The sequence below is a fragment of the Chiloscyllium punctatum genome, chromosome 40, assembly GCF_047496795.1.
Source record: "Chiloscyllium punctatum isolate Juve2018m chromosome 40, sChiPun1.3, whole genome shotgun sequence".
Lineage (NCBI taxonomy): Eukaryota > Metazoa > Chordata > Chondrichthyes > Orectolobiformes > Hemiscylliidae > Chiloscyllium > Chiloscyllium punctatum.
In genome coordinates, this window is record NC_092778.1 from 46,276,442 (window position 1) to 46,301,577 (window position 25,136).

The window sequence follows — 25,136 nt, forward strand, 5'->3', positions numbered from 1 at the left end:
GGCTAATGGTAAGACTACTTGGTAGTGTAGATGAGCAGAGGGATCTTGGTGTCCATGTACACAGATCTCTGAAAGTTGCCACCCAGGTAAATAGTGCAGTGAAGAAGGCATATGGCGTACTGGCTTTTATTGGTAGAGGAATTGAGTTCCGGAGTCCTGAGGTCATGTTGCAGTAGTATAAGACTCTAGTGCGGCCTCATCTGGAGTATTGTGTGCAGTTTTGGTCGCCATACTATAGGAAGGATGTGGAGGCACTGGAACGGGTGCAGAGGAGGTTTACCAGGATGTTGCCTGGCATGGTAGGAAGATCGTATGAGGAAAGGCTGAGGCACTTGGGGCTGTTCTCATTGAAGAAAAGAAGGTTTAGGGGTGACTTGATAGAGGTGTACAAGATGATTAGGGGTTTAGATAGGGTTGACAGTGAGAACCTTTTTCCGCGTATGGAGTCAGCTGTTACTAGGGGACACAGCTTTAAATTAAGGGGTGGTAGGTAGATTTTTTATTCAGCGGGTTGTGAGTTCATGGAATGCCCTGCCAGCAGCAGTGGTGGACTCTCCCTCTTTATGGTCATTTAAGCGGGCATTGGATAAGCATATGGAGGTTATTGGGCTAGTGTAGGTTAGGTAGGCTTCGGTCGGCGCAACATCAAGGGCCGAAGGGCCTGTACTGCGCTGTATTTTTCTATGTTCTATATTACCCATTCCTATTTGCCTTTACGAAGGTGGTGGCGAACTGCTGCCTTGATTACAAAACTCAATGGCTTAATAGGCTAGTTCATGTTAAGAGTCAACAATATTGCTAAAGATCTGGAATCACACGTAGACCTGACTAGGTGAGGACAGCCGATTTTCTTCCCTAAAGCACAATTCAAGACCACATTATTTAAATGAGTTAGGAGCATGGTAAACCATTCTTGCTTTTAAGCCTGATGCTCTGTTCAGTGGGATCATTACGATTACCAGCTTTTCGTTGCACTTGAACGTTACTAGACTAATTGTAAATATCAAATAATATGTATATAAACTTTATCCCAGCAAAGTCCACAAGAGCTCATATGTATGGAGACTATACAAAAAGCAAGGTTAAGAGAGTTCAAATGGCCTTTCCTCATTCTAAGTGTTATGACTACAATTATCTATTTTATAACACACAATTTCTAATTATGTTGCTGTGCACAATTAATGGTGAGTGTAAATTTTTAGTTTAGTAAACCTGTCAACACATTGACATTTTTCCAGATGATGTCTTGTCAATACCCTTATAGCTTGAAATATAAACTCCCTAATTTTGTACTCCGTTCCATTCAAATTAAAAGGTAACTTAATATTAATCTTGTGGCTTAATGTGTGAGAACACTCAGATCTCTCTATATCTCAGAGCTCTGTAATCTCACAAGATTTAGAAAATGGTTCTTTCTTCTTCCTGCCAAAATGGGCAATTTCACATTTTTCCATGTAATACTCCCATTTTCCCACTTAATTAACTAATTATTTTTGTATCCTCCTTGTGTACTGTTCACAAATTACTTATCTAGCTACCTTTGTGTTGCCAGAAAATCCAGCAGGTCATTGTGAACAGTTGAACCCATAACTGATCTCCATGGCATACCACTCGTTACATCTTGCCAACCTAAAAAAGACCCATTCACACCTACGGTCTGCTTCCTGTTAGTCAGCTAATCCTCTAGCCATGCCACTATAATACTCCCTACACCGTGAGCTTTAATTTTCTACAATGATCTTGATGTGGCACCTTACTTTTAAACAAGCTATGACGAAGAAAGTGCTTTTGTTCATTAATCATTGGTACATGATAAACTCCACCATCTCATCATCAATTTTATAGACCACATGAAAAGCAAATGGGATTTCAGTTTAACATCACATCTGATGTGCAGCACTGCAAATAGAGCAGTGCATTGTTGGTGAAGAAAAGATTGTTGGCTACTAATACTCTATGCCAGACTAATTTAAACTAACAGTATATTGTGCTCAGCGGTTAGCACTACTGCTTCACAGCACCAGGGTCCCAGGTTCAATCCCAGCCTCGGGTGACTGTCTGTGTGGAGTTTGCACATTCTCCCCGTGTCTGCGTGAGTTTCCTCCGGGTGCTCCGGTTTCCTCCCAAAATCCAAAGATATGCAGGTTAGGTGAATTGGCCATGCTAAATTGCCCATCGTGTTGGTGCATTAGGCAGAAGGAATTGGGTCTGGATAGGTTACTCTTCAGAGGGTCGTTGTGGACTGGTTGGGCCGACGGGCCTGTTTCCACACTGTAGGGAATCTAATCTAATCTCTTCAATATAAGGTTTAAGTAAAATCTGATGCTTTAGCAATTGTTTTCTTAGAAACGGTGTAGATATTTGTGACCTATCGCCAACCATCTGTTATTGGGTATTGGAGCTCTGCTTTATCTTGCATGAAGTTTATTTAGTGATAGGTGTAATGGCACATTTTCATCTCTGAAGTATTTTGCATTAGCCTTGTATTTAGTGATCTTGTTTTGTACTGTTTGCAGCAAAGACATGTTTGCCAGCATGGAAATTATTGGTCAGTTCAATTTGGGATTTATCATCACTAAAGTGGATTCAGACCTGTTCATTGTGGACCAGCATGCCACTGATGAGAAGTACAACTTTGAAATGCTGCAGCAGCACACAGTTCTTCAAAGTCAAAAGCTTATAGTGTAAGATTTATTATTTGTTGTTTGTTATCTTTGTTATCTGAATGAAATTACTTATTATTTCCTAAAATGCACTTTTCACTAAGTCACGGAGGGGAAGGAATATTGGAATTTTCTCCTGAGAAAGCTGACAAGCTTGAGATCAATACCTTTTTGTTAGGATACAGGGCTAATGTTGAAGTACAGATCAGCCATTACCTAACTGAATAGTGGAACATATTTCACAAGCTGAATCACAAAGACTTGGCTACAGGATGGCATAAATTAGGACATAGAGTGTAACAATCGATGGAAAGTTTCAAAAAAGAAATTAAATGGACAGACCAATCTAGCAGCAGAAACAACAATGGTAAACGCAACCCTGTTGACCTGAAAAGTCATTCTTCGTAACATCAAGGAGCTAGTGCTAAAATTACAAGAGCTGTATCACAGAATAGTCATGCAACAGCCTTATATAGTCATACTCACTGAACCATCCCATACAGGTAATGTACCAGACACGACCATCACCAACCCCGGGTATGTCCTGTCCCACCAGCTAGCCACACTCAGCAGAAGTGGCAGTGCAGTGGTGTATGGACTTGCCCTGGGAGTCCTCAATGTTGACTCCAACCACCAAGCTCCAACCACCAAGATGGAGGTGAAGCCCCCTCCTTCACATTGAAATTATATTGTGTTGTGTGGCAGTATCACTGTGCTAAATAGGATAGACTTTGAATAGGTCGAACAACTCAAGACTAGACATACATAAGGTGTTGTGCATTATGAGCCACAACAGAATCATAATACAGCACGACATTATGGTCCAGCATATCCTCCACTGTACCGTTAAGCCAAGCGATCAAACCTGGTTTAGTGGAAAATGCAAGAGGACGTTCCAGGAACAGTGCAGGCATAACTGAAAATGAAATGTCAGTCTGGTGAAGGTATCAAACAGGACTACTTGCATGCTAAACAGCTTACACAGCAACTGATTGACAGACCAAAATGATTCCACTACCAGTGGATCAGCTACAAGCTCTCTATGGTGGTCAACAATGAAACAACTCAATGATGGAGGAGGGTCTACAAACAATCTCCATTTTCAATGAGGGGGAGGCCAACATATCAGTTAGAATGAGAAGGCCGAAGCATTTGCAACAATCCATCTCTGCCTTCTCTAGAGATCCCAGCATCACAGTCTTCAGCCAATTTGATACCTCCTGAAGATATCAAGAAATAGCTGTAAGCACTAGATACTGTACAGGCTATATATCCTGACAATATTTCCGATAACTGAAGATGTGCCCCAGAAATGCAGCACTCCTAGCTAAGATGTTCCAGTACAGCTACAACATTGACATCTACCCAACAATGTGGAAATTTGCCTAGGGTAAATCCAACCTGGCTAATTGGCCCATCATTTTACTCTTGATTGTCGGTAAAGTAATGGATAATTTAATCATCAGTGCTATCAGGCAACACTTGGTTAGCAATAATTTGCTGCATATCACCCAGTTTGGGTTCCACCAGGCCCGTTCATCTCCTGACCTCATTACAGCCTTGGTTCAGTCATGGAAAAAAAGAGCTGAATTCAAGAGATGGAGAAAGTGACTGCCCTTAACAGCAAGGCCATATTTGACCAAGTGTGCATCAAGGTGCTCTAGCAAGATGGGAATCGAGGAAAACACTTGGTTGGTTGGAGTCATACCTGGCACAGACAAAGATAATTGTAGTTTTTAGATGTTAGGCATCTCCGTTCTCAGGATATCTCTTCAGGAGTTTCTCATTGTAGTGTCCTCAGCTGAACAATTTCATCAATAATCTTGTTTCCATGGTAAGATCAGAAGTGGGGATGTTTTCAATGATTGCATAGTGTCCAATACCATTTGTGACTTCTCAGATACTGAAGTACTCTATGCCCAAATGCAGCAAGACCTGGGCAACATCGATGCTTGGGCTGAAAAGTGGCAAGTAATATTCATGCGACACAAATACCAAGCTATGATTACCTCTGACGAGAATCTAATCATTGTCTCTTAACATTCAGTGACGTTACCATACTGAACCACTGACTGTCAACATCCTAAGGGTTACCATTGACCAGAAACTGAATTGGACTAGCCACTATAAATATTGTAGCTACAAGATCAAGTAGAAAGTAAGAGATACTGCAGCGAATAACTCATCGACTCCTTAAAGCCTATCCACTTTAGTCACTTTCTCCATCTCTTGAATTCAGCTCTTTTTTCCATGACTGAACCAAGGCTGTAATGAGGTCAGGAGATGAACGGGCCTGGTGGCATAAGTCAGGCATGTCATAGAATATGTCTCACTTGCCTCAAACAAAACTCAAGATGCCTGTCATTATCCAGGACAAAGCAGCCACTTTCCCTTTCCATCCATTCCTTTCACCATCAACATTCAGTAGCAGTAGTGTGTATCTTCCAGAGGATTCACTGCATAGATTCACTGAAGTTCTTTAGACCGTACCTTCCAAACCTATGACCACTTCCATCTTGAAGGACAAGGAAAGCAAGTACATAGGAACACCACCAGCTGCAAGTTCCCCTCCAAGCCACTCACCATTTGGACTTGGAAATATATTTGTGTTGCTGGATCAAAATCCTGGAACACTCTGCTTAATTGCATTGTGGGTGTACCTACAGCAACAGTTCAGGAAAGCAGCTCACCACAACTTTTTCAAGGGCAACTTGGAATGGGCAAAAAATGCTACCCAACCAGTGAAGCCCACATCCCATGAGTTAATAATTGTCTTTTAAATGTAGCTACTACACAGTGGAAGCATGAGTGATGTTTGTCAACTGCAGAATGCTGGCATTGTGCCAAAAGGCCTTTTGCCTAATACACAAATGATTAATGAGGTATATGAATTTCAGTGCTAGTGTGTTATTTGGTACATCCCAAAGACTGATGGGTTGTATCAAACAGCATGTTTGTTTGGCTGCTTGTAACAAGCAAGGCACTGATCATTCTCAGCCAGCCTGAGCTTGCAATACTCGCAGTATGTTTCTAACATTAGATGCAATTCAGCAACTGGATAACATTTGCTGAATAATCCTGAAAGGGTAAGGAATTACACTGACAACCAATTTTGAATTATCAGTCTCAACTGCTGTGTGACATACTTACATGTGCCGGAGGCTTTATATTCGCAGGACCCTGTTCTTTACAGATGGAAAGAACATGCATACACAGTACATTGTTTTAATTTGTCATTTCTTAGTTGACTAAACAGTCAACTTGCTTGGTTTAAAATTTTATCAAAGCCTGGCTGTTAACTGTTAATCAGCATTAATAGGTGTGTTTTCCATGTTGATGTTTCTGCCATTCTGGGTTTACTTGCCAACCCATCAACGTTCTCCTCTCTCATGCAATGTAAAGGTTGGTTTTCCTCTTAAATTGGTATTCGTGCAAATTGTCCTGATGAGTGCACGATGGAAAGCCTAAACAAAGTGTCCTTTTTCATAAATATTTTAACCGATCTATTGAAATTCTTCAATAAAATAAGACACTCAGAGGGTAAGGCAAATGGATGGATGGATTGAACTTGGATTTCCAGAAGGCATTAATGGTACCACATCAAAGGTATTGCAGAAACTAAGAGCTCATGGGGGCATAGATAGAGGATTGGCTAGTTAACAGAAAATAGAGTGTAGAGGTGGGAATCGTTGCTCAGGCATCAATCATTTACAATTGTTTTAAATTAGTTGGATGAAAGGACTAAATACATTTGTTCTATACAAAGGACTAAATACATATGGGCTTAAAAATGTGTTGCTGGAAAAGCGCAGCAGGTCAGGCAGCATCAAAGGAGAAGGAGAATCGACGTTTCGGGCATAAGCTCTTCTTCAGGAATGAGGAGGGTGTGCCAAGCAGGCTAAGAGTTTGGCACACCCTCCTCATTCCTGAAGAAGGGCTTATGCCTGAAACGTCGATTCTCCTTCTCTTTTGATGCTGCCTGACCTGCTGCGCTTTTCCAGCAACACATTTTTAAGCTCTGATCCCCAGCATCTGCAGTCCTCACTTTCTCCTAAATACATATGGCCTTGGTTCAAACTTGGAAAAAAGAGCTGAAATCAAGAGGTGGAGAAAGTGACTGCCCTTAGCAGCAAGGCCATATTTGACCAAGTGTGCAGTCTTAGGCCATTTGGTAAATCAAATCTGCTCTGCCATTTGATCATGGCTGATCTGCTTCTCACCCCCATTTTCCTGCCTTCTCCCCATAACCCTTCAACCCATCTCCTTAAATTTACTCACTGTCCCAGCATCTACCACACCTTGGGTTAGCAAATTCCACAGATTCACAATCCTTCGGAAGAAGTTGTTTCTCTTCAACTCTTTTAAACTTGCTACCCCTTATTCGAAGACTGTGACCTCTTGCACTAGAATGTCTCGCAAGAGATAGCATCTGCTTCATATCAATTTTAACCATACCTTTTATCATCTTGAATACGTCAATTTGATCTGCCTCATTCTTCTAAATTCCAAAGAGTATTGGCCTAAACTATTCAATCTTTTTTCATACGACAAACCCCCTCATGTCTGGGATCAATATAGTGAACCTCCTCTGAACTGCATCCAATGTCACTACATCTTTCCTCAAACAAGGGGACCAAAACTGTGCACAATACTCCAGGTGTGGTCTCACCAATGCCTTGTATAGTTGCAACAATACTTCCTTAACTATTCCTTTAGCGATAAAAGCCAACATTCCATTTGTTTTCTCTATTCTCTGCTGTACTTGCATGCTAGTTTTCTGTGACTTGTGAACTAGAATACCCAGATCCCCCTACACTGGAGCAACCTGAAGTTTCTCCCTGTTAAGATAATAGGTCGTCTTCCCATTTTTCCAACCAAAATGCGTGACCTCACACTTATCAATGTTAAACTCCATCTGTCATATTTAACCCACTCTCCCAACCCATCTATATCCATTTGTAAGATTCTTATTCCTCATTGCAATTTACTGTCCCGCCTATTTTTGGGTTATCTGCAAATTTGGCTATAGAGCCTTCTATCACTGTATCTCAAGTCGTTAATATAGATTGCAAATAGTTGGGGGTCCAAAGACCAAACCCTGTGGCACCCCACCAGTTACTTCTCGCATCCAGAAAAAAAAATATTATCCTGACTCTCTGTCTTCTGTCCATCAGCCAGTAATTTAACCAAGCTAATAAATAACCCCAATCCCATATGATCCAACCTTGTCAATTCACCTTGCCAAATCAGCTGTGACATAAAGATGGGTGGCAAAGTAAGTTTTGAGGAGACAAAAAGAGACTACAGAGGGATAGCGATAGGTTAACTGATGGGGCAAAGACCTAGCAAGTGGAGTATAATATGTGAAATTGTCTGTTTTGGCTGAAAAAAATTAATAAGTAGCATAATTCAGAAATGGTGAGCGATTGCAGAATCTTCAGGTGCAGAGGGATATTGATGTCCTTATGGATGAATTGCAGAAGCTAAGTATGCAGGTACATCAAATAATTAATAAAGCTAATGGAATGTTATTGATTATTGCAAGGGGAATTAAAAACAGTAGCTGCAAAGCTTCAGTTTAAAGAGCACTGATAAGACAACATCTGGAGTACTGTGTCTACCAATATTCACATATTTAAGGAAGAATGAAAATACATTGGAAGCAGTTCAGAGAAGGTTTACAAGACTAATACCTGGATGGGTGGGTTGTATTCTGAGGAAAGTTTGAAGGTTAGAGTTTACAAGAGTAAGGGGTGACTTAATTGAAGGGTGCAATATTCTGAGGAGTCTTCACAGGGTGGATATTGGAAAGGATGTTTCCTCCTGTGGAGAATCTAAAACTGGAGTCACTATTTAAAGTACGTAGTTATCCATTTGAGACTAACTTCAGAGGTTGATGAGCCTTTGGAACTCTTCCTTAAAGGAGGATGGTGGAAGCAGAATCTTTGTTTTTAAGACGGAGGTGGACAAATTTTTAATAAGGAAGGAGGTGAAAGGTTACAAGGGAGAAGGTGTAAATGTGGAGTAAACCAGTCAGGCATTATTAAATGCCATAGCAGGCTGAAGGGGCCAAGATATAAGTTGCACCAAGACTCCTTTAGACAGCACCTTTCAAATCCATGACCACTAATACCAAAAAGGACAAACGGCAGCAGGTACATGGGAACACCATTGCCTGTTTGAAGTTATTCATCAACCAATACTTGGAAGTATATCGCTTTTCCTTCACTGTCTTTGGGTCAAAATCCTGGAACTCCTTTGCTAATGATATGTACTACAGTGGTTCAAGAAGTCAGCTCAACATCACCAGCTCAAGAACAACTAGGGGTGTGTCATAAATGCTCGTCCAGCCAATAATGCCCACATCCTATGAATGACTAAAACCAAAGTGACCGACTGCTAATTCTGATGTTCACATGAATGGTCTCCTCCTGTTTCTAATTTCTTGAAGACCGACTGACTCACAGTAAGAGACCAGCTCATTTTATTTATATACACCACCTCTCCCTAGTAGTCAAATGTAAAGTGTATCAGATTTTTGATGGTAGATTTAGATTAGATTACTTACAGTGGAAACAGGCCTTTTGGCCCAACAAGTCCACACCGACCCGTCGAAGCACACCCACCCAGACCCATTCCCCTATGTTTACCCCTGCACCTAACACTACAGGCAATTTAGCATGGCCAATTCACCTGAACTGCACATTTTTGGATTGTGGGAGGAAACCGGAGCACCCGGAGAATGTGCAAACTCCACGCAGTCAGTTGCCTGAGACGGGAATTGAACCCGGGTCTCTGGCGCTGTGAGGCAGCAGTGCTAACTACTGTGCCATCGTGCTGCCCATTTAATGGGCCTCAGTTGTATTATTCTACTTTACAACCTAAACGTGAACAGAATAATTGGATACATTATATTTAAGTTTAGTCTGTGGGATTAATTGCCCACAAATGTCTTTTGTTGTCCACAGTCTGTAAGCATTTCTGTCATCCTGTGTTACAGATGAATTCTGAAAGTAGAATTAGTTGGACTTGATCTTTTATTTAAAGAATATATTCTTCTCTATTCATATAGTTAAATATTGTTTTTAACTTCTAGACCCCAGAATCTTCATTTAACTGCAGTGAATGAAACTGTACTGATGGAAAACCTGGACATATTCAGAAAGAATGGGTTTGATTTTATGATAAACGAGGAAGGTTGGTTTATCTCCTTGTAGTTAAAACACTGGACATAAATATTCTTGAAGAAAATTAAGTTGAGGTCAGTAACTGTTCAATACCTGTTTACAGAATGTGTTTTTGTTTTGTCCTTGGTGTTTTTCAATAAAGCTGCTCCCACCAATAGAGTAAAGCTGGTTTCCTTGCCAATGAGCAAGAACTGGACATTTGGTCCTCAGGATATCGATGAGCTGATTTTCATGCTGAGTGACATGCCTGGGGTGATGTGCCGACCATCCAGAGTCAGGCAGATGTTTGCTTCCAGGGCTTGTAGAAAGTCGGTAAGTGTTCCTCAAAGCATTCCTAACAAAGTGCATTTAATGATCATCAGTAATTTATTGCGTTATGGACCATGAAATTGTCTTATAAATCTTAAAAGAAATTGAGCACCTAAGAGAAAGGCATCATTATATTTGTGCCCCTATTAAATAACATTTGTCCTCTTGGCTTAATAGAAGCTTTTGCCTTGCAATTATTTTCCCCTGCAAATTAATACTGTTGATTTCATGGAAAAATGGCCCTTAGGGTTCTGAAGTAAACTCCTTACAGTATAACCTTGAGTTATACTGACCAATGCTTGAAGTTCAAACTTTTTATGAAGAGTTTTGAATCATTAGAAGAGCTACTTATCCCAATAAATTCTTTCCCAATGCTCAGAAATTCAGTTCTGTGCATATTGGGCTGTGCTTTCCTTACTGAATGGCCTTTATAGCTACATGTAGCTATTGATGTCTCCTTTAAATTTTTACCCAACTCTCACAGTTAACTAGACCGCATCGGCCATATGCCATTATATTCAGCCATGCAAAATGGCTCGGCTTTGATCTGCTCTAGTTCAGTTGATGAGCTACAACGGAGTTAAATTCTTTTTAATTAGGTAAGGAATGAATTATCTAAGTTTTTTATGATTGTTATTTAATGATTTCTTTTGGAAAGCATGGTAGATAAAGAGGTCAGGAGCAGGATGAACTGTGATGTCACCAGTAGCATAATAGTCTTATCAGCACTCATTTTTTTGGCTTTCTATAAAGGAATAAACAGAAGAATGAGATATTGAATCGACCACTGGCATAAACTGAAGCAGGTTGAAGGCAGTACTGTTGTGTCTTATGTTGTGCAACTTTTTTTTTCACCTCCAGGTAATGATTGGGACTGCGCTTCATATCAGTGAGATGAAGAAATTGGTTACACACATGGGTGAAATAGAGCATCCCTGGAACTGCCCACATGGGCGGCCAACCATGAGACATCTAGCAAATTTAGACATGATATCTGTGGAATGAATGGCTATATTCATCCCATGTATATTAAACTATAGTCATAGAACGTATATTTCTTGAAAAGCTTTCATTTTAAAATGTAATAATCAAAGCTGTTGTAAATGCCATCTTTCTAGAATTCTGTGAGCGCTTAACTGCAATTTTAATCAATATTTTAGTTGTGGAATTTACTTCAGTGAATTTAAATTGATTTCCATCTATTATTAAAAAAATCACTATATATCCCTGTTAACAAAGTAATTTGTTTATTGTATTTGTGTCTGGGAATGTGACTTTTGTATGCCAAAGAATTCTTCATTCCTCAATGCCTCACAAACCTGCATTTCTGGAGCAAGGTAATCTCATGAAGCCATTGCTTTCTTTGAACTAATTGTTTAAAGGTATTTCAATTTGCAGAATATTAGGAACAACATATTTGAACTGGTTAGTCCGCCTGTGTTTCTCTCTCCGAGTGTAAAACCTTGCAGTTAGGCTGTAATAATGAATCATCAACTGGACTCAGTTTGTGGCTCTCTTGACTGAATCATAAGGTTGTGGGTTCAAATTCCACAGCAAAGCATTGAGCAAAACATTCTAGGCAAACGCTGCATTGCATTACCGGAGGAATGCTGCGCTGCTGGAGGTACTCTCTTTCAAGTGAGACATTAAAGGGAGGCCCCAACGTCTTTTTCAGTTGGATGTAAAGGATCCCCTTAACTGATTTTTGAAGAGTGGTGGGACAAAAGTGAGGAGGATAGCCTTGGATTACAGAAAGATATGGACAAGCTAGTCCGATGGGCTGATCCGTAGTAAATGGAATTCAGTTTGGATAAGTGAGAGATGATGTATTCAGGCAGGACAAACATAGCAAAGGAATACACAATGAATGGTAGAACCATGGAAAACACCAAGGATCAGAGACTTAGGTGTGCATATCCTACCTGTTAAGGTAACATGTCAGGTGGATAAAGTGGTTATGAAAGCATGTGGTATACTTGGCTTTGTTAGCTGAGGGATAGAGCATGGATTTTCTGCTGGATAAAATGTTGGTTAGGCCAAGCTAGAATACTGTGTGCAGTTCTGGAATCCACAGCATACGATGGATTTGATTGCAATGAGGAGGGTGAGAGGAGGTTTACCAGGATGTTGCCTGGACTGGACAGTTTTAGTTATGAAGAGAGATTGGATAGACTGGGTTATTTTCCTTGGACCGGGACACTGAAAGGGAACATGATTGAGACGTATAAAATTGAGGGGCATGGATAGAGCAGTCCTATTAGTGGAGGAATCAATGAGTAAGGAGTGTAAATTAAAGGTAAAGGGAATGTGACGGAAAAAAATGTTTTCACCCAGAGGAGGGTAAGAATCTCGAACTCACAGCCTTTAGGGGTAAGTGTAAGAGGCAGTAATTCTCATAACGTAATAAATGTTTAGATGTTGGCATGCAAATGGAAAGGTATACAGGGTACATGTCATGGGTCAAGTGTTGGAAAATAGAATAGTTCATTGTTTTTGATTGGTGCAGACTGGATGGGCCGAAGGTCGTCTTCTGGGCTGTAGACCTCTGAGTCTATAAAATGTAAGGAAAATAATTTCGGATATGGGAAGATAAAACACATTCGTGTACCAAATGAATGTGGCTTGCAGGGTGCGCAACAGGTGCCAATGCACCAGATACATGTTTTGAGTTGTAAAGTGCATATCGGCGCATTTGTTTTGAATGTTGTGGCGAGCTGTAGATCGTGAGTGCGCGTGCCGTCGCCTGGGTAACCGCGGAGCCACGTTGTTAGGGACGACGCCAAGATGGTGAAAGGAGCAGACAAGAAGAAGAAGAAAGGGAAGGAGGAGAAGGAAAAAGAGAAAGAAAAGGACAAAGAGAAACTAACGAAGGGGAAATCCTCCGATTTGGTAGAGGAGGCCCTGTCAGAGGCGGAGCCGGTCCATTCGGAAGGGAATCTGATGTGTCGGATGGTGACGGAACATCAGGATGAAACCACTCCAGACATGTCCGAGAGCTCCGAGCGCCATGGACAGCCGATGGAGATCTCGGCGGTTTACTATGAGGAGCCTATTCTGACCAAGTTAATAATAGAGAGGTGAAGCCCCAAATGGTGTTTGACGTCCCGACCAGTAGCTCATCCTAAACAAGCCTCATCTCTACTCTTATATTAGCCAAATACTGACGTACTAGCTATAAACCATAACTTTCACTTCCAGTCTCCGATCCAGAATTGAACTTGCACCCGACTGCTAAATCAAATCTTCACTCCTGTTCTAAGTTTAAACACTAACCAACTTTAACCTATTCTGCTTACCCAAATCTTAACCTGAATTCTGTGGTTCTGTTGTTGTGGTTCTGTTCATCGAGCTGGGAATTTGTGTTGCAGACGTTTCGTCCCCTGTCTAGGTGACATCCTCAGTGCTTGGGAGCCTCCTGTGAAGCGCTTCTGTGATGTTTCCTCCGGCATTTATAGTGGTTTGAATCTGCCGCTTCCGGTTGTCAGTTCTAGCTGTCCTTTGCAGTGGTCGGTATATTGGGTCCAGGTCGATGTGCTTATTGATTGAATCTGTGGATGAGTGCCATGCCTCTAGGAATTCCCTGGCTGTTCTCTGTTTGGCTTGTCCTATAATAGTAGTGTTGTCCCAGTTGAATTCGTGTTGCTTGTCATCTGCGTGTGTGGCTACTGAGGATAGCTGGTCGTGTCGTTTTTTGGCTAGTTGGTGTTCATGGATGCGGATCATTAGCTGTCTTCCTGTTTGTCCTATGTAGTGTTTTGTGCAGTCTTTGCATGGGATTTTGTATACTGTTGGTTTTGCATACTGTTGGTTTTGCTCATGCTGGGTATCGGGTCCTTCGTTCTGGTGAGTTATTGTCTGAGAGTGGCTGTTGGTTTGTGTGCAGTTATGAGTCCTAGTGGTCGTAGTAGTCTGTCAGTTCGGAAATGCTCTTGATGTATGGTAGTGTGGCTAGTCCTTTGGGTTATGGCATGTCCTCATTCCGTTGTCTTTCCCTTAGGCATCTGTTGATGAAATTGCACGGGTATCCGTTTTTGGTGAATACACTGTATAGGTGTTCTTTTTTTTTGCAGTTCTGGTCTACTGCAGTGTGTTGTAGCCCTTTTGAATAGTGTCTTGATGCAACTTCTTTTGTGTGTGTTGGGGTGGTTGCTTTCGTAGTTCTGCTGGATTGAGTAAGTTCTGCCGCTGTGGAAATTCACCAGCACCTGGTTTTATTCCCCTATGGCACTGGTTTTTAGAATACCTTGTTTTGGAACTGCCCTTGAAGATGGGCCTTTTGCACCCCTTCAGTTCTTTTGCTCTGTATTTGTAGCAGAATCCTCAAGAAACTTATGTGTTGATGAATATTATGAAATTGATACAGTCCTGAATCATTTATTTAATCTTTTCATGTTTACATGTAATGCATCATAGTTTTATGTGTTGAAACTTCAACAGGGATTTTTAAAAAATTACAGGAATCTGGGAAAAGATCAGGGGAGATGGACTAACTGATTGCTCTTTGAAATAGCAAATGCTATTTGCTGAATGGCCTCCTGCATTCAATAATCTATGATTCTATAATTATTTGTTCTCTTAATTGCAGTTGTTGTCATGGCGTTTTAGGTTTCCCATGGTAACAACTTGCAGTGGTGTCTGACAGAGTACAGAATGGGATTTGCAGTGGATTGCTGCTGTACATCTCTATGAATCTATGACTTTAACTGTGGGGATAAACTGAGGAATCTGTCTCCTTCCCTTCTCTCATTCTCTCATTCCTATCCAATTCCCTTGGAATAAAGGAGAACACTTGTAGAGTCACAGAGTCATACAGCATGGAAACAGAATTCTTCAGTCCAACTAGTCCACGCCAACCATGTTCCAAAATGAAACTACTCCCACTTGACTGCATTTGGTCCATATCCCTCCAAACCTTTCCTAATCATGTATCATCTCAGTGTCTTTTAAACATTGTAACTGTATCTTCATCTACCACATCTTCTGGCAGTTCATTCCACATAAGAACCATTCTCTGTGTCCTCTTTTTAAATCTTTCTCCTCTAACCTTCAAAACTAGGGTGTATATTTTTTAACTTCCCCACCCTAGGGGAAAAAAAACACTTGCTATTCACCTTACCTGTATCCCTAATGAATTTATAAACATCTATAAAGTCATCCTTCAACCTGCTACGCTGCAGTGAAGTATGTTCTAGCCTAACTTTGTAACTCATTCCCAGCAGCATCCTGGTAAATCTTTGCTGAACCTTCTCCAATTTAATAATATCCTTTCTATAGCAGGGTGACCAGATTTCAGTTTTCTGTAAGAGTAATGGGGTGGTTATGGTAGGGGATTTTAACTTTCCAAACATAGACTGGGACTGTCTTGGTGTTAAGGGGTTAGATGGAGAGGAATTTAAGTGTGTACAAGAAAATTTTCTGATTCAGTATGTGGATGTACCGATGAGAGAAGGTGCAAAACTTTACCTACTCTTGGGAAATAAGATGGGGCAGGTGACTGAGGTGTCAGTGGGCAACACTTTGGGGCCAACGATCATAATTCTGTTAGTTTTAAAATAGTGATGGACAAGGATAGACCGGATCTAAAAGTTGAAGTTCTAAATTGGAGGAATGCCAATTTTGATGTATTAGGCAGGAACTTTGAAAAGCTATTTGAGGGCAGATGTTCGCAGGTAAAGGGATGGTTGGAAAATGGAAAGCCTTCTGAAATGACATAACGAAAGTCCAGAGACAGTATGTTCCTGTTAGGGTGAAAGGCAAGACTGGTAGGTGTAGGGAATGCTGGATGACAAGAGAAATTGAGGTTTTGGTTAAGAAAGAGAAAGAAGCATATGTCAGGTATAGACAGGAGAGATCGAATTAATCCTTAGAGTATAAAGGCATTAGCAGTATACTTAAGAGGGAAATCAAGGGGACAGAAAGGGGATATGAGATAGCTTTGGCAAACAGGGTTAAGAAGAATCCAAAGGGATTTTATAAATACATGAAGGACAAAAGGGTAACAAGGGAGAGAACAGAGCCCCTCAAAGATCAGCAAGGCAGCCCATGTGTGGAGCCTCAAGGAGATGGGGGAGATATTAAATGAGTATTTTGGATCAGTGTTTACTGTGGAGAAGGACACGGAAGGTGCAGAATGTTGGGAAATAGATGGTGACATCTTGAAAAAAGTCCATATTACAGAGGAGGAGGTGCTGGATGTCTTGAAATGTTTAAAAAGTGGATAAATCCCCAGGACCTGATCAGGTGTACCCAGGAACTCTGTGGGAAGCTAGGGAAGTAATTTCTCCCTTGCTGAGATATTTGTATCATCAATAGTCACAGGTAAGGTGCCGGAAGATTGTAGGTTGGCTAATGTGGTGCCACTATTTAAGAAAGGTGGCAAGGAAATGCCAGGGAAGTATAGACTGCTGAGCCTGACATCAAGTTGTTGGAGGGAATCCTGAGGGATTTACACGTATTTGGAAAGGCAAGGACTAATTAGAGATAGTCAGCATGGCTTTGTACGTGGAAATCATGTCTCACTTAATTGAGTTTTTTTGAAGAAGTAACAAAGAGGATTGAGGGCAGAGTGGTAGAAGTGATCTATAAGGACTTCAGTAAGTCGTTTGACATTGGGAACTGGTTAGCAAGGTTAGATCTTGCGGAATACAGGGAGAATTAACCATTTGGATACAGAATTAGCTTGACGGTGGATGACAGAAGGTGGTGGTGGTGGAGGCTTGCTTTTCAGACTGGAGGCCCTTGACCAGTGATGTGCCACAAGGATCTGTGCTGGGTCCACTGCTTTTCGTCATGTATATAAATCATTTGGATGTGAACATAAAATATATAGTTAGTAAGTTTGCGGATGACACCAAAATTGGAGGTGTAGTGGACAGTGAAGAAAGTTACCTCAGAATACAACAGGATCTTGATCAGATGGGCCAAGGGCTGAGGAGTGGCAGATGGAGTTTAAGTCAGATAAATGTGAGGTGCTGCATTTTTTTTTTGGAAAAGCAAATCAGAGCATGTCTTATACACTTAATGGTAAGGACCTAGGGAGTGTTGCTGAACAAAGAGACCTTGGAGTGCAGCTTCATAGTTCCTTGAAAGTAGAGCCAGAGATAGATAGGATAGTGAAGAAGGCATTTGGTATGCTTTCCTTTATTTGCCAGAGCACTGAGTATAGGAGTTGGGAGGGAGAAAGTGAGGACTGCAGATGCTGGAGATCAGAGTCAAAAAAGCGTGGCACTGGAAAAGCACAGCCGATCAGACAGCATCCGAGGAACAGGAGATATGATGTTTTGGCAGAAGCTTTTCCTCAGGAATGTGGAAGGGCCCAACGGTTCTGAGAGATAAATAGGAGCGAGTGGAGCTGGGGTGAAGATAGCTGGGAATGCAAGATAGGTGAAGGTGGAGGTGATAGTGATAGGTCAGAGTGGAGGGTGGAGCAGATTGGTGGGAAGGAAGATGGACAGGAAGGACAGTTCAAGAAGGTGGTGTCAAGTTGGAGAGTTGAATCTGGGATAAGGTGGGGGGAGGAGAGATGAGAAAATTGGTAAAATTAACATTGATCCCGTATAGCTGGATGGTCCCAAGGCGGATGATGAGGCGTTCTTCCTCAAGGCGTCGGGTAGCTAGAATTTGGCAGTGGAGGAGGTGGAGTGTGAGGGGGAGTTAAAGTAGTCGGCTACAGGACGGTCGGATTGTTTAGTGCATGTGTCCCAGAGATATTCTTTAAAGTGTTCTGCAAGTTGGTGTCCTGTCTTCCCAATGCATAGGAGACCACATCGAGAGCAACATACACAGTAGATGATGACATTTGTGGAGGTGGAGGAAATCTCTGCTGGATGTGGAAGGAACCTTTGGGGCCTTGGATGGAAATGAGGGGGATAGTGTGGGTGTAGGTTTTACACCTCTTGCGGTGGCAAGGAAAGGTTCTGGAAGTGGAGGGTGGGTTGGGGGGGGGAGGCGTGGACCTAATAAGGAAGTCACAGAGGGAATGGCCTCTGCGGAACGCAGATAGGTTTGGAGAGGGAAATATAGCTCTGGTGGTGGGGTCTGTTTGTAGGTGGTGGAAATGACAGTGTTGATCTGGAGGTTGATGGGGTGGAAGTTGAAGACCAAGGGGGCTCTGTCCTTGTTGCGATTGGAGGGGTGGCGTTAAAGGGTGGAGGTGCAGGAAGTGGAGGAAATGCACTGGAGGGCATTGTTGACCACGTGGAAAGGAAAATTGCAGACCTTGAAGAAGGAGGCCATCTGGGATGTTCTGGAGTGGAATTGGTCCTCCTGGGAGCAGATGTGGCAGAGGAATTGGGAATAAGGGATAGCATTTTGGTGGGGGGGCGGCGTGGGGTGAGTGGGAGGAGGTGTAGTCCAGGTAGCTGTGGGAGTCAGTGGGTTTGAAGTAGATGTCTCTGTTGGGTCAGTCACCGGACATGGAGATGGAGAGGTCCAGGAAGCAGAGGGTAGTCTGAGATGGTCCAGGTGAACTTGAGGTCAGGTTGGAAGGTTTTTGTGAAGTTGATGAACTGTTCACCCTCCTCATGGGAGCACGAGGCAGTGCTGATACAGTCATCAATGTAGCAGAGGAAAAGGTGGGGAATGGTGCTTGTGTAGCTGCAGGAGGTAGACATACCTGATGACGAGGCAGGCATTGTTGGGGCCCATGCGGGTGCCCATGGCTACCCCTTTGGTCTGAAGAAAGTGGGAGGACTCAAAGGAGAAATTGTTGGGGGTGAGGACCTCAGTAGGAGTTGGGAGGTCATGTTGTGGGCAATTCTGGGAAGTCGTGTTGTGGAATGTTGCGTACAATTCTGGTCTCCTTCCTATTGGAAGGATGTTGTGAAACTTGAAAGGGTTCAGAAAAGATTTACAAGGATGTTTCCAGGGTTGCAGGATTTAACCAAGAGGGAGAGGCTGAATAGGCTGGGGCTGTTTTCCCTGGAGCTTCGGAGGATGAGGGGTGACCTTTATAGAGGTTCATAAAATCATGAGGGGCATGGATAGGATAATAGACAAAGTCTTTTCCTTGGGGTGGGTGAGTCCAGAACTAGAGGGCATAGGTTTAGGTTGAGAGGGGAAAGATATAAAAGGGACCTAAGGGGCAACTTTTTCACACAGAAGGTGGTGCATTTATGGAATGAGCTGCAAGAGGAATTGGTGTAGACTGGTACAATTACAACATTTAAAAGGCACCTGGATGGGTATATGAATAGGAAGGGTTTAGAGGAATATGGGCCAAGTGCTGGCAAATGGGACTAGATCAGGTTAGGATATCTGATCGGCATGGACGAGTTGGACCAAAAGGTCTGTTTCCGTGCTGTACGTCTCTATGACTTTATTAGCATCTAGATAAAGTAATAGTGTTAACTCTTCAAGAAAGGAGTGAAGGCATTCATCCATTGATGCTTATTTCCCATAAATAGAAAATATTGGTATTAACCCATTCTTCAGGATTCTGTTCCAAGGCATGAATATATATGTAGCATAGAAATTATTTGGTTTGATGCTTGTTATATTCTTTTGACTGTAGCATGCTTTCAAGAAATGACCTCTTTACCTCCAAAGAATGTACTATTGGCGTAAGGCCGTACAGTTTGTCTTTGCTGATGTGGGTTTTGGAACCACACCTGCGAGAAGATATTGTAGCAATATATTGCCTACGACTTTGAATTGATGTTCTCACATATGGTATACTTTTCAGATGAGAGGTCTTGCAAATGAGCTCTTGTAACTTTCCATAGTGGCGTGGTTCAGATTAGCTTCATTAATCACATACTTATACTTCTACAGACTGTCCTGGGAGTTGGTATCTGCTGCTGAAGCATGATCTTGTGTCCTATTTGTTTTTGAGTAAAATAATGATCAAATGCTATTAGGCAGTTGTCAGACATAGGTTTCTCATCAATCTTGAAGGTGTGGTGCTGGAAAAGCACAGCAGGTCAGGCAGCATCCGAGTAGCAGTGGAATCGATGTTTCGGGCATAAGTCGTTTATCAGGATTGGGATGATGAAGGGCTTTTGCCCGAAACGTCGATTCTTCTCCTCTTCAGATGCTGCCTGATGCTGCTGTGCTTTTCCAGTACCACACTCTCAACTCTGATCTCTAGCATCTGCAGTCCTCACTTTCTCCTTTCTCATCAATCTATTGTCTATGTAGCATGTGATCTAGGGCCCTCTTGTGGTGCAGTGGTATTCTCTGTACCCCTTGACTGAAAGACCTGGATTCAAGACCACCTGTTCCAGAGATGTGTAATTAAATCTTTGAACAAGTTGATTCGATAAATAGGTAAAATAAAAAGTGTAGCACATGATCTGATGTTTTTTCCCCATATAGTAGAAAATTATGCTAATCTGTTCTGAGTTTGATTTGGTGCCTAATTCCTGAAGCTGTTTGAAATCTTATGAATTGTGCTTCCCATATTTGCTGATCTATCAAGTGGATCTGAAAGTTTTTTTTCAGTCTTTTCCAAACAATTTCAAATCTGTTTATTGGTCTTCACTGCTTTCATGATTTTCCATGATCCTGTCATTGCTATTTACCTTTTTGTTCTTTGGTTTTATGCCCAAATCCATGAGCTTGGGTTCAAGGCAGGCCAGTTGTGGAGATGACAAGGCCAAGAACTGTTTTCAGTCTTAATGCTTCTTTATAGCACTGTTAATTGCTACTAAGACTGAAAGCAGAATTTTCCCAGGCCCCAAATAACTGGCAGGCAAGGCCTTTCTCAAAGTCAATCACATTTTCCAACTGATTTCCAGATATCACAATGAGATTATCATGAGTGAGCAGTGAGAATCTGAGTAATGGGCATTACTGCTCATTACCATCCTCATTGTTTTAGGTTCTTTTCTTGAAGTTTCACACAAGAGATGCAATTCGCACACGCCAACCTCTGCAAACAGTTAAAGTTTAAACAGCCCATACAAGCTAGGTGACCCCTTTGACACTCCTCACTGGTTATGCGAAGTCAAGTCAAATTGAAGTCCCTGAACAAAGAAAACATATCCTTTTTATACAGGTCAGTTGGTAATACTTACAGGTACCCTGGCTACTCCCACCCCCCCACCCCATAACCACATGTTACCCCAGGTACAATGGTAGGATGAGGTCATCCTCAGAGATAATGTCAATGTAAATGCCCTAATCCTGGGGAATTATTACACAAACAATTTCCTGACTCCGTGATTCTCGAAGACAGTGAACGTGTGATATGTTTAGTTCGGGGGATGGTTCTGAAAGCATTTCTGAATGGAAGGGACCGAATGAGAGTTTAATTTGATAATTGCAGGAGAGTAGTAGTAAATGGCTGCCCAAATGAAGTGTGAGTCATCCACATTCCTGCATGAATGTTGCCCCCACCCAAAGACAGTACAGTTTAGCCCTTTAACATTACATTAATATTCAGAGAGATAGTACAACTTAATCTTTTATCATTACAGTTGTTCTTTAAAAAGAAGCTTCAGTTGACAGAGTGTGGCACAGCTGTTTGTGATAGTGCAGGTGGGTGAAAGTTGGATGAAATCTCCTGATTGAATGAGTAAGCAGTTCAGAGACCATACAGTGTTAGTGGTGTGGAGAGATTGGGTGGGCAAGATGGAACTGGAAGATATTGCATGCAACAGTGAGAATGGTAGATTTTGAGCCTTGGTGAGTGGTAAGTGCAGTGGTAGAAACAGCATAGATAGAGTGAGATAACCAAGAGAAGATGATAACACTTACCTGCCAGATCAGAGAAAGAAAGTTCTTGAATTTTTTCTACACTAAACCAAGTGGCAATCTCAGACCAGGCTGGCAAGGTCTGATGACATAGTACACTTCCGCTGGTCCTGGAGGACTAATCCCTTTTTGATCCTCCACATTCAGTGCATTACTTATAAATAAAAACCAAATTCTTTAACAAACGTTGCTCTAGGCCAACTCATCAGAAATTGCATTAATTTTTTTCAAAGAAAAATCTTTCAAGCTTTCATGTGACCTTAAGAAAGCTATGAAATGTTATGAAAGTGGGAGTATAAATAATGTAATTTAGTGAGAAATTACAAAATTAAATTCACAAGCAATTTATTAAACAATTCTGTTGATCAGTTAAAATGAAATAAGCAAATACATTTCTGCCTTATAAAAATTAAACATTTCTTTTAAAGCTATGAGGGAGAGACAATACGAGGTCTTTATGAAGGTGTTGGAACTGCCCATTTCCAAGGAGGTCATGTTTACCAAGTGAGTGGAATTCTGCTTACAGTTTTTTTTGTTCAGCATTCACCTTTAGAAAAGAAGTTTGAACTCTCTTACTGCTGAAGGGTTTTCTTTTGGAATGGTAAATGGTCAAAGGAGCCAAGATGTACGGACCCAATTTTCATTCCCAGGTTGGATAAACAAAACTGTGGAAACTTCCTTCTCTTCAAATCCAAATGTTATAAATGGCTACAAAAATTAGGCTTCAGGGTTTTTTGGGGGAAGGGTAGTAGCAGGCTGAAGGGGGTGCTAGATCCCAAGTCATGCTGGGCAACACCAGTACTTCATTCAGAATTTAAAAATAAATATTCAAATATAACATGGTGCTCCTACTTGCCCTCTCTCACTCTCCATGCCCCATCTAACCCCATCTACCCACCTCCATGGGCCCTTATATCTAAATTTCTCCCAGTTATACCAATGTTCTTTCTACCCTCTATGCCAACTCATTCCTTGCATCCACCACCCTTTGCCCTTCTCTCTATTTGCAAACAGCCTATTTTCTAGCATGGGAATAACTCAGAAGGCATCTTCATGGAAAATAAAATCATCAATGTTTTAATTAAGTCACTATAAAAAAATTGTAATTCTTCTTACAAGATATATCTAATACTTGAAATTGCCACAAATAATCCCTTATAGAAACAAACATTTACCTTAACTACTCAAACCTTTATGTAAATGAATATTTCTGTACAATAAGCAGTTGAAGCTGTCTATCAATAGACACTAAAGACTCCAAAATTCAATTTCAGTGCATGGATCAATTGCTGTCTGAAGGTGCATGCATCATCTATAAAAATGTTAAATGCTTAGATTAGGGGACAGGATTTAGGATTCTTAACTTTTAGCTTTTTCACCATAGCAGATACATTATCTGTCCAGGCAAACATTGAAGTGTAGGTGCAGGGGTAGGCCATAGAGCTCTTTGACCTCTTCTGCCATTCAGTCAGGTTAACTAAACATCACTTCAACTCCTCCTATCTGTCCTATTCCCATATCCCAGTATTCTTTTGTTCTAAAGAGTATACTAGTTTCAACTGTAAGATGCTCATTTATTTAGTATTCATTTGTTTTGGGGTATTGAATTCCACACTATCCTTTGAGTGAAGAAATCTCTCCTCATCTCAGCCAAACTAAGTGGTGTCCTTCCTTATCTGTATGTCAGGATACTAGTGATAATGTCTTTTTGTGGCTAGTTGATGTTCATGACACCACTTCCACTGGAACGACACATCTATCCTAACAATCCAAACAGAGACATGTACAAGAATTCCTAGAAGCATGGCATTCCAACCAGAACTCTATCGACAAACCTATCAACTTGGACCCCATTTACTACCCTCTGAGAAAAGAACAGGAAATGGCATCACCGCAGGACATGACATCACCAACCCAAGGAGACCTAAGCACATAATTAGAAAGCGGGTCATAACACCAGTGCTTCACTGGAGGCTCACTGATTATGTTACCTAGTAAGGTGACCAAATGTTTGAAAACGAACCTTCCATCTCAGTGAGCAAACTTACAACCAGAATATAAGAGTCTGTTAGACCTCAGCTAGAGTATTATGTACAGTTCTGACATCACATTATAGGAAGATCTGAATACATCAGAGAGAGTGCAGAAGTCGTTTGTAAGAATAATTCCAGAGATGAGGAATTTCAGTTATGAGGCTAGATGGAAGAATTTGCAACTATTCTCCATGGAGAGAAGAAGACTAAGTGGCAAACTAATGAAGGTTTATAAAATCATGAGGGTGTTGTAGATAAGATATGGAGAAAATGCACCTGCATGTAAAAGGAATAAAGACAAGAGGGTTTAGATTTAAAGTGATCTGCAAAAGAAGCAAGTGTGAAATAAAGAAAACCTTTTCACTAAGCAGGTAGTTAGGGCATTGAATACACTGCCTGGAAGTATGCCTGGGAGGCAGGTACAATTCGGTCATTCAAGAGGACATTAGATGATTACTTGGATTAAAAATATGCTTTGCAAGGGTATAGGGACTTCAATATGCAGGTGTGCTGGGAAAATCGGGTTAGTAGTACGTCCCAAGAAAAGGAATTTGTGGAATATCTACAAGATGGTATTTTGGAGCAGCTTGTGGTAATCCACCAAGGAAAAGGCAGTTCTGGATTTGATGAAGTGTAATGAAGCAGACTTGATTAGGAAGCATAAGGTGAATAAACCCCTAGGAGGCTTTGACCATAATATAGTAGAATTCACCCTGCAGTTTGAGGTGGAGAAGCTGAAATCAAATGTAATAAATTTACATTTGAGTAAAGGTAACTGCAAAGATACGAAGAGGGAGGGCTGGCCAGAGTTGATTGGAAGAACCATAGTTAAGTCAGTGAATTGGCAGGAGTTTCTGGGGATAATTCAGGAAGCACAAAGAAATTCATTCCAAGGTACATTCTAAGGGGAGGACTGTTTAAAAAAGAGCCTAAAGTATTATGGGCAAGGTACCGGCATGAATAGAGGATTGGCTGACTAGCAGAAGGTAGAGTGGGGATAAAGATATTTTCAGGATGGCAGCCAGTGACTAGTGGAGTTCCACAGGGGCCAGTGTTGGAACTACAACTTTTCACATTATACATTGATGTTCTAGACAAAGGACATTTTTGCTAAGTTTGCAGATGACACAAAGATACGTGTAGGGACAAGTAGTGTTGAGGAAGTGGGAAACTGCAGAAGGGCTCAGATAGATAGGAGAATGGGCAAAGATGTGGCAGCTGGAATACAGTGTGGGAAAGTGTGAGGTTAT

General features: G+C 41.4%; 2 protein-coding genes across 3 annotated transcripts in view; both read left to right on the top strand.

Moving 5' to 3' along the window:
• The window catches only part of pms2 (PMS1 homolog 2, mismatch repair system component), a 43,767-nt gene extending 32,393 nt beyond the window's left edge, over positions 1-11,374 (top strand). The window contains exons 12-15 of the mRNA XM_072559810.1: positions 2,517-2,684; positions 9,760-9,860; positions 9,993-10,162; positions 11,021-11,374. Coding sequence (XP_072415911.1) covers positions 2,517-2,684; positions 9,760-9,860; positions 9,993-10,162; positions 11,021-11,164 — 583 coding nt within the window. The 3' untranslated portion in view covers positions 11,165-11,374. The remainder of the gene's footprint in view (positions 1-2,516; positions 2,685-9,759; positions 9,861-9,992; positions 10,163-11,020) is intronic.
• Positions 11,375-12,869: 1,495 nt separating this feature from the next.
• rsph10b (radial spoke head 10 homolog B) overlaps positions 12,870-25,136 on the top strand; it is an 85,963-nt gene continuing 73,696 nt past the window's right edge. For both annotated transcript variants that reach the window (XM_072559812.1, XM_072559811.1), the window contains exons 1-2: positions 12,870-13,236; positions 22,282-22,357. In XM_072559812.1, coding sequence (XP_072415913.1) covers positions 12,944-13,236; positions 22,282-22,357 — 369 coding nt within the window. In that variant the 5' untranslated portion in view covers positions 12,870-12,943. The remainder of the gene's footprint in view (positions 13,237-22,281; positions 22,358-25,136) is intronic.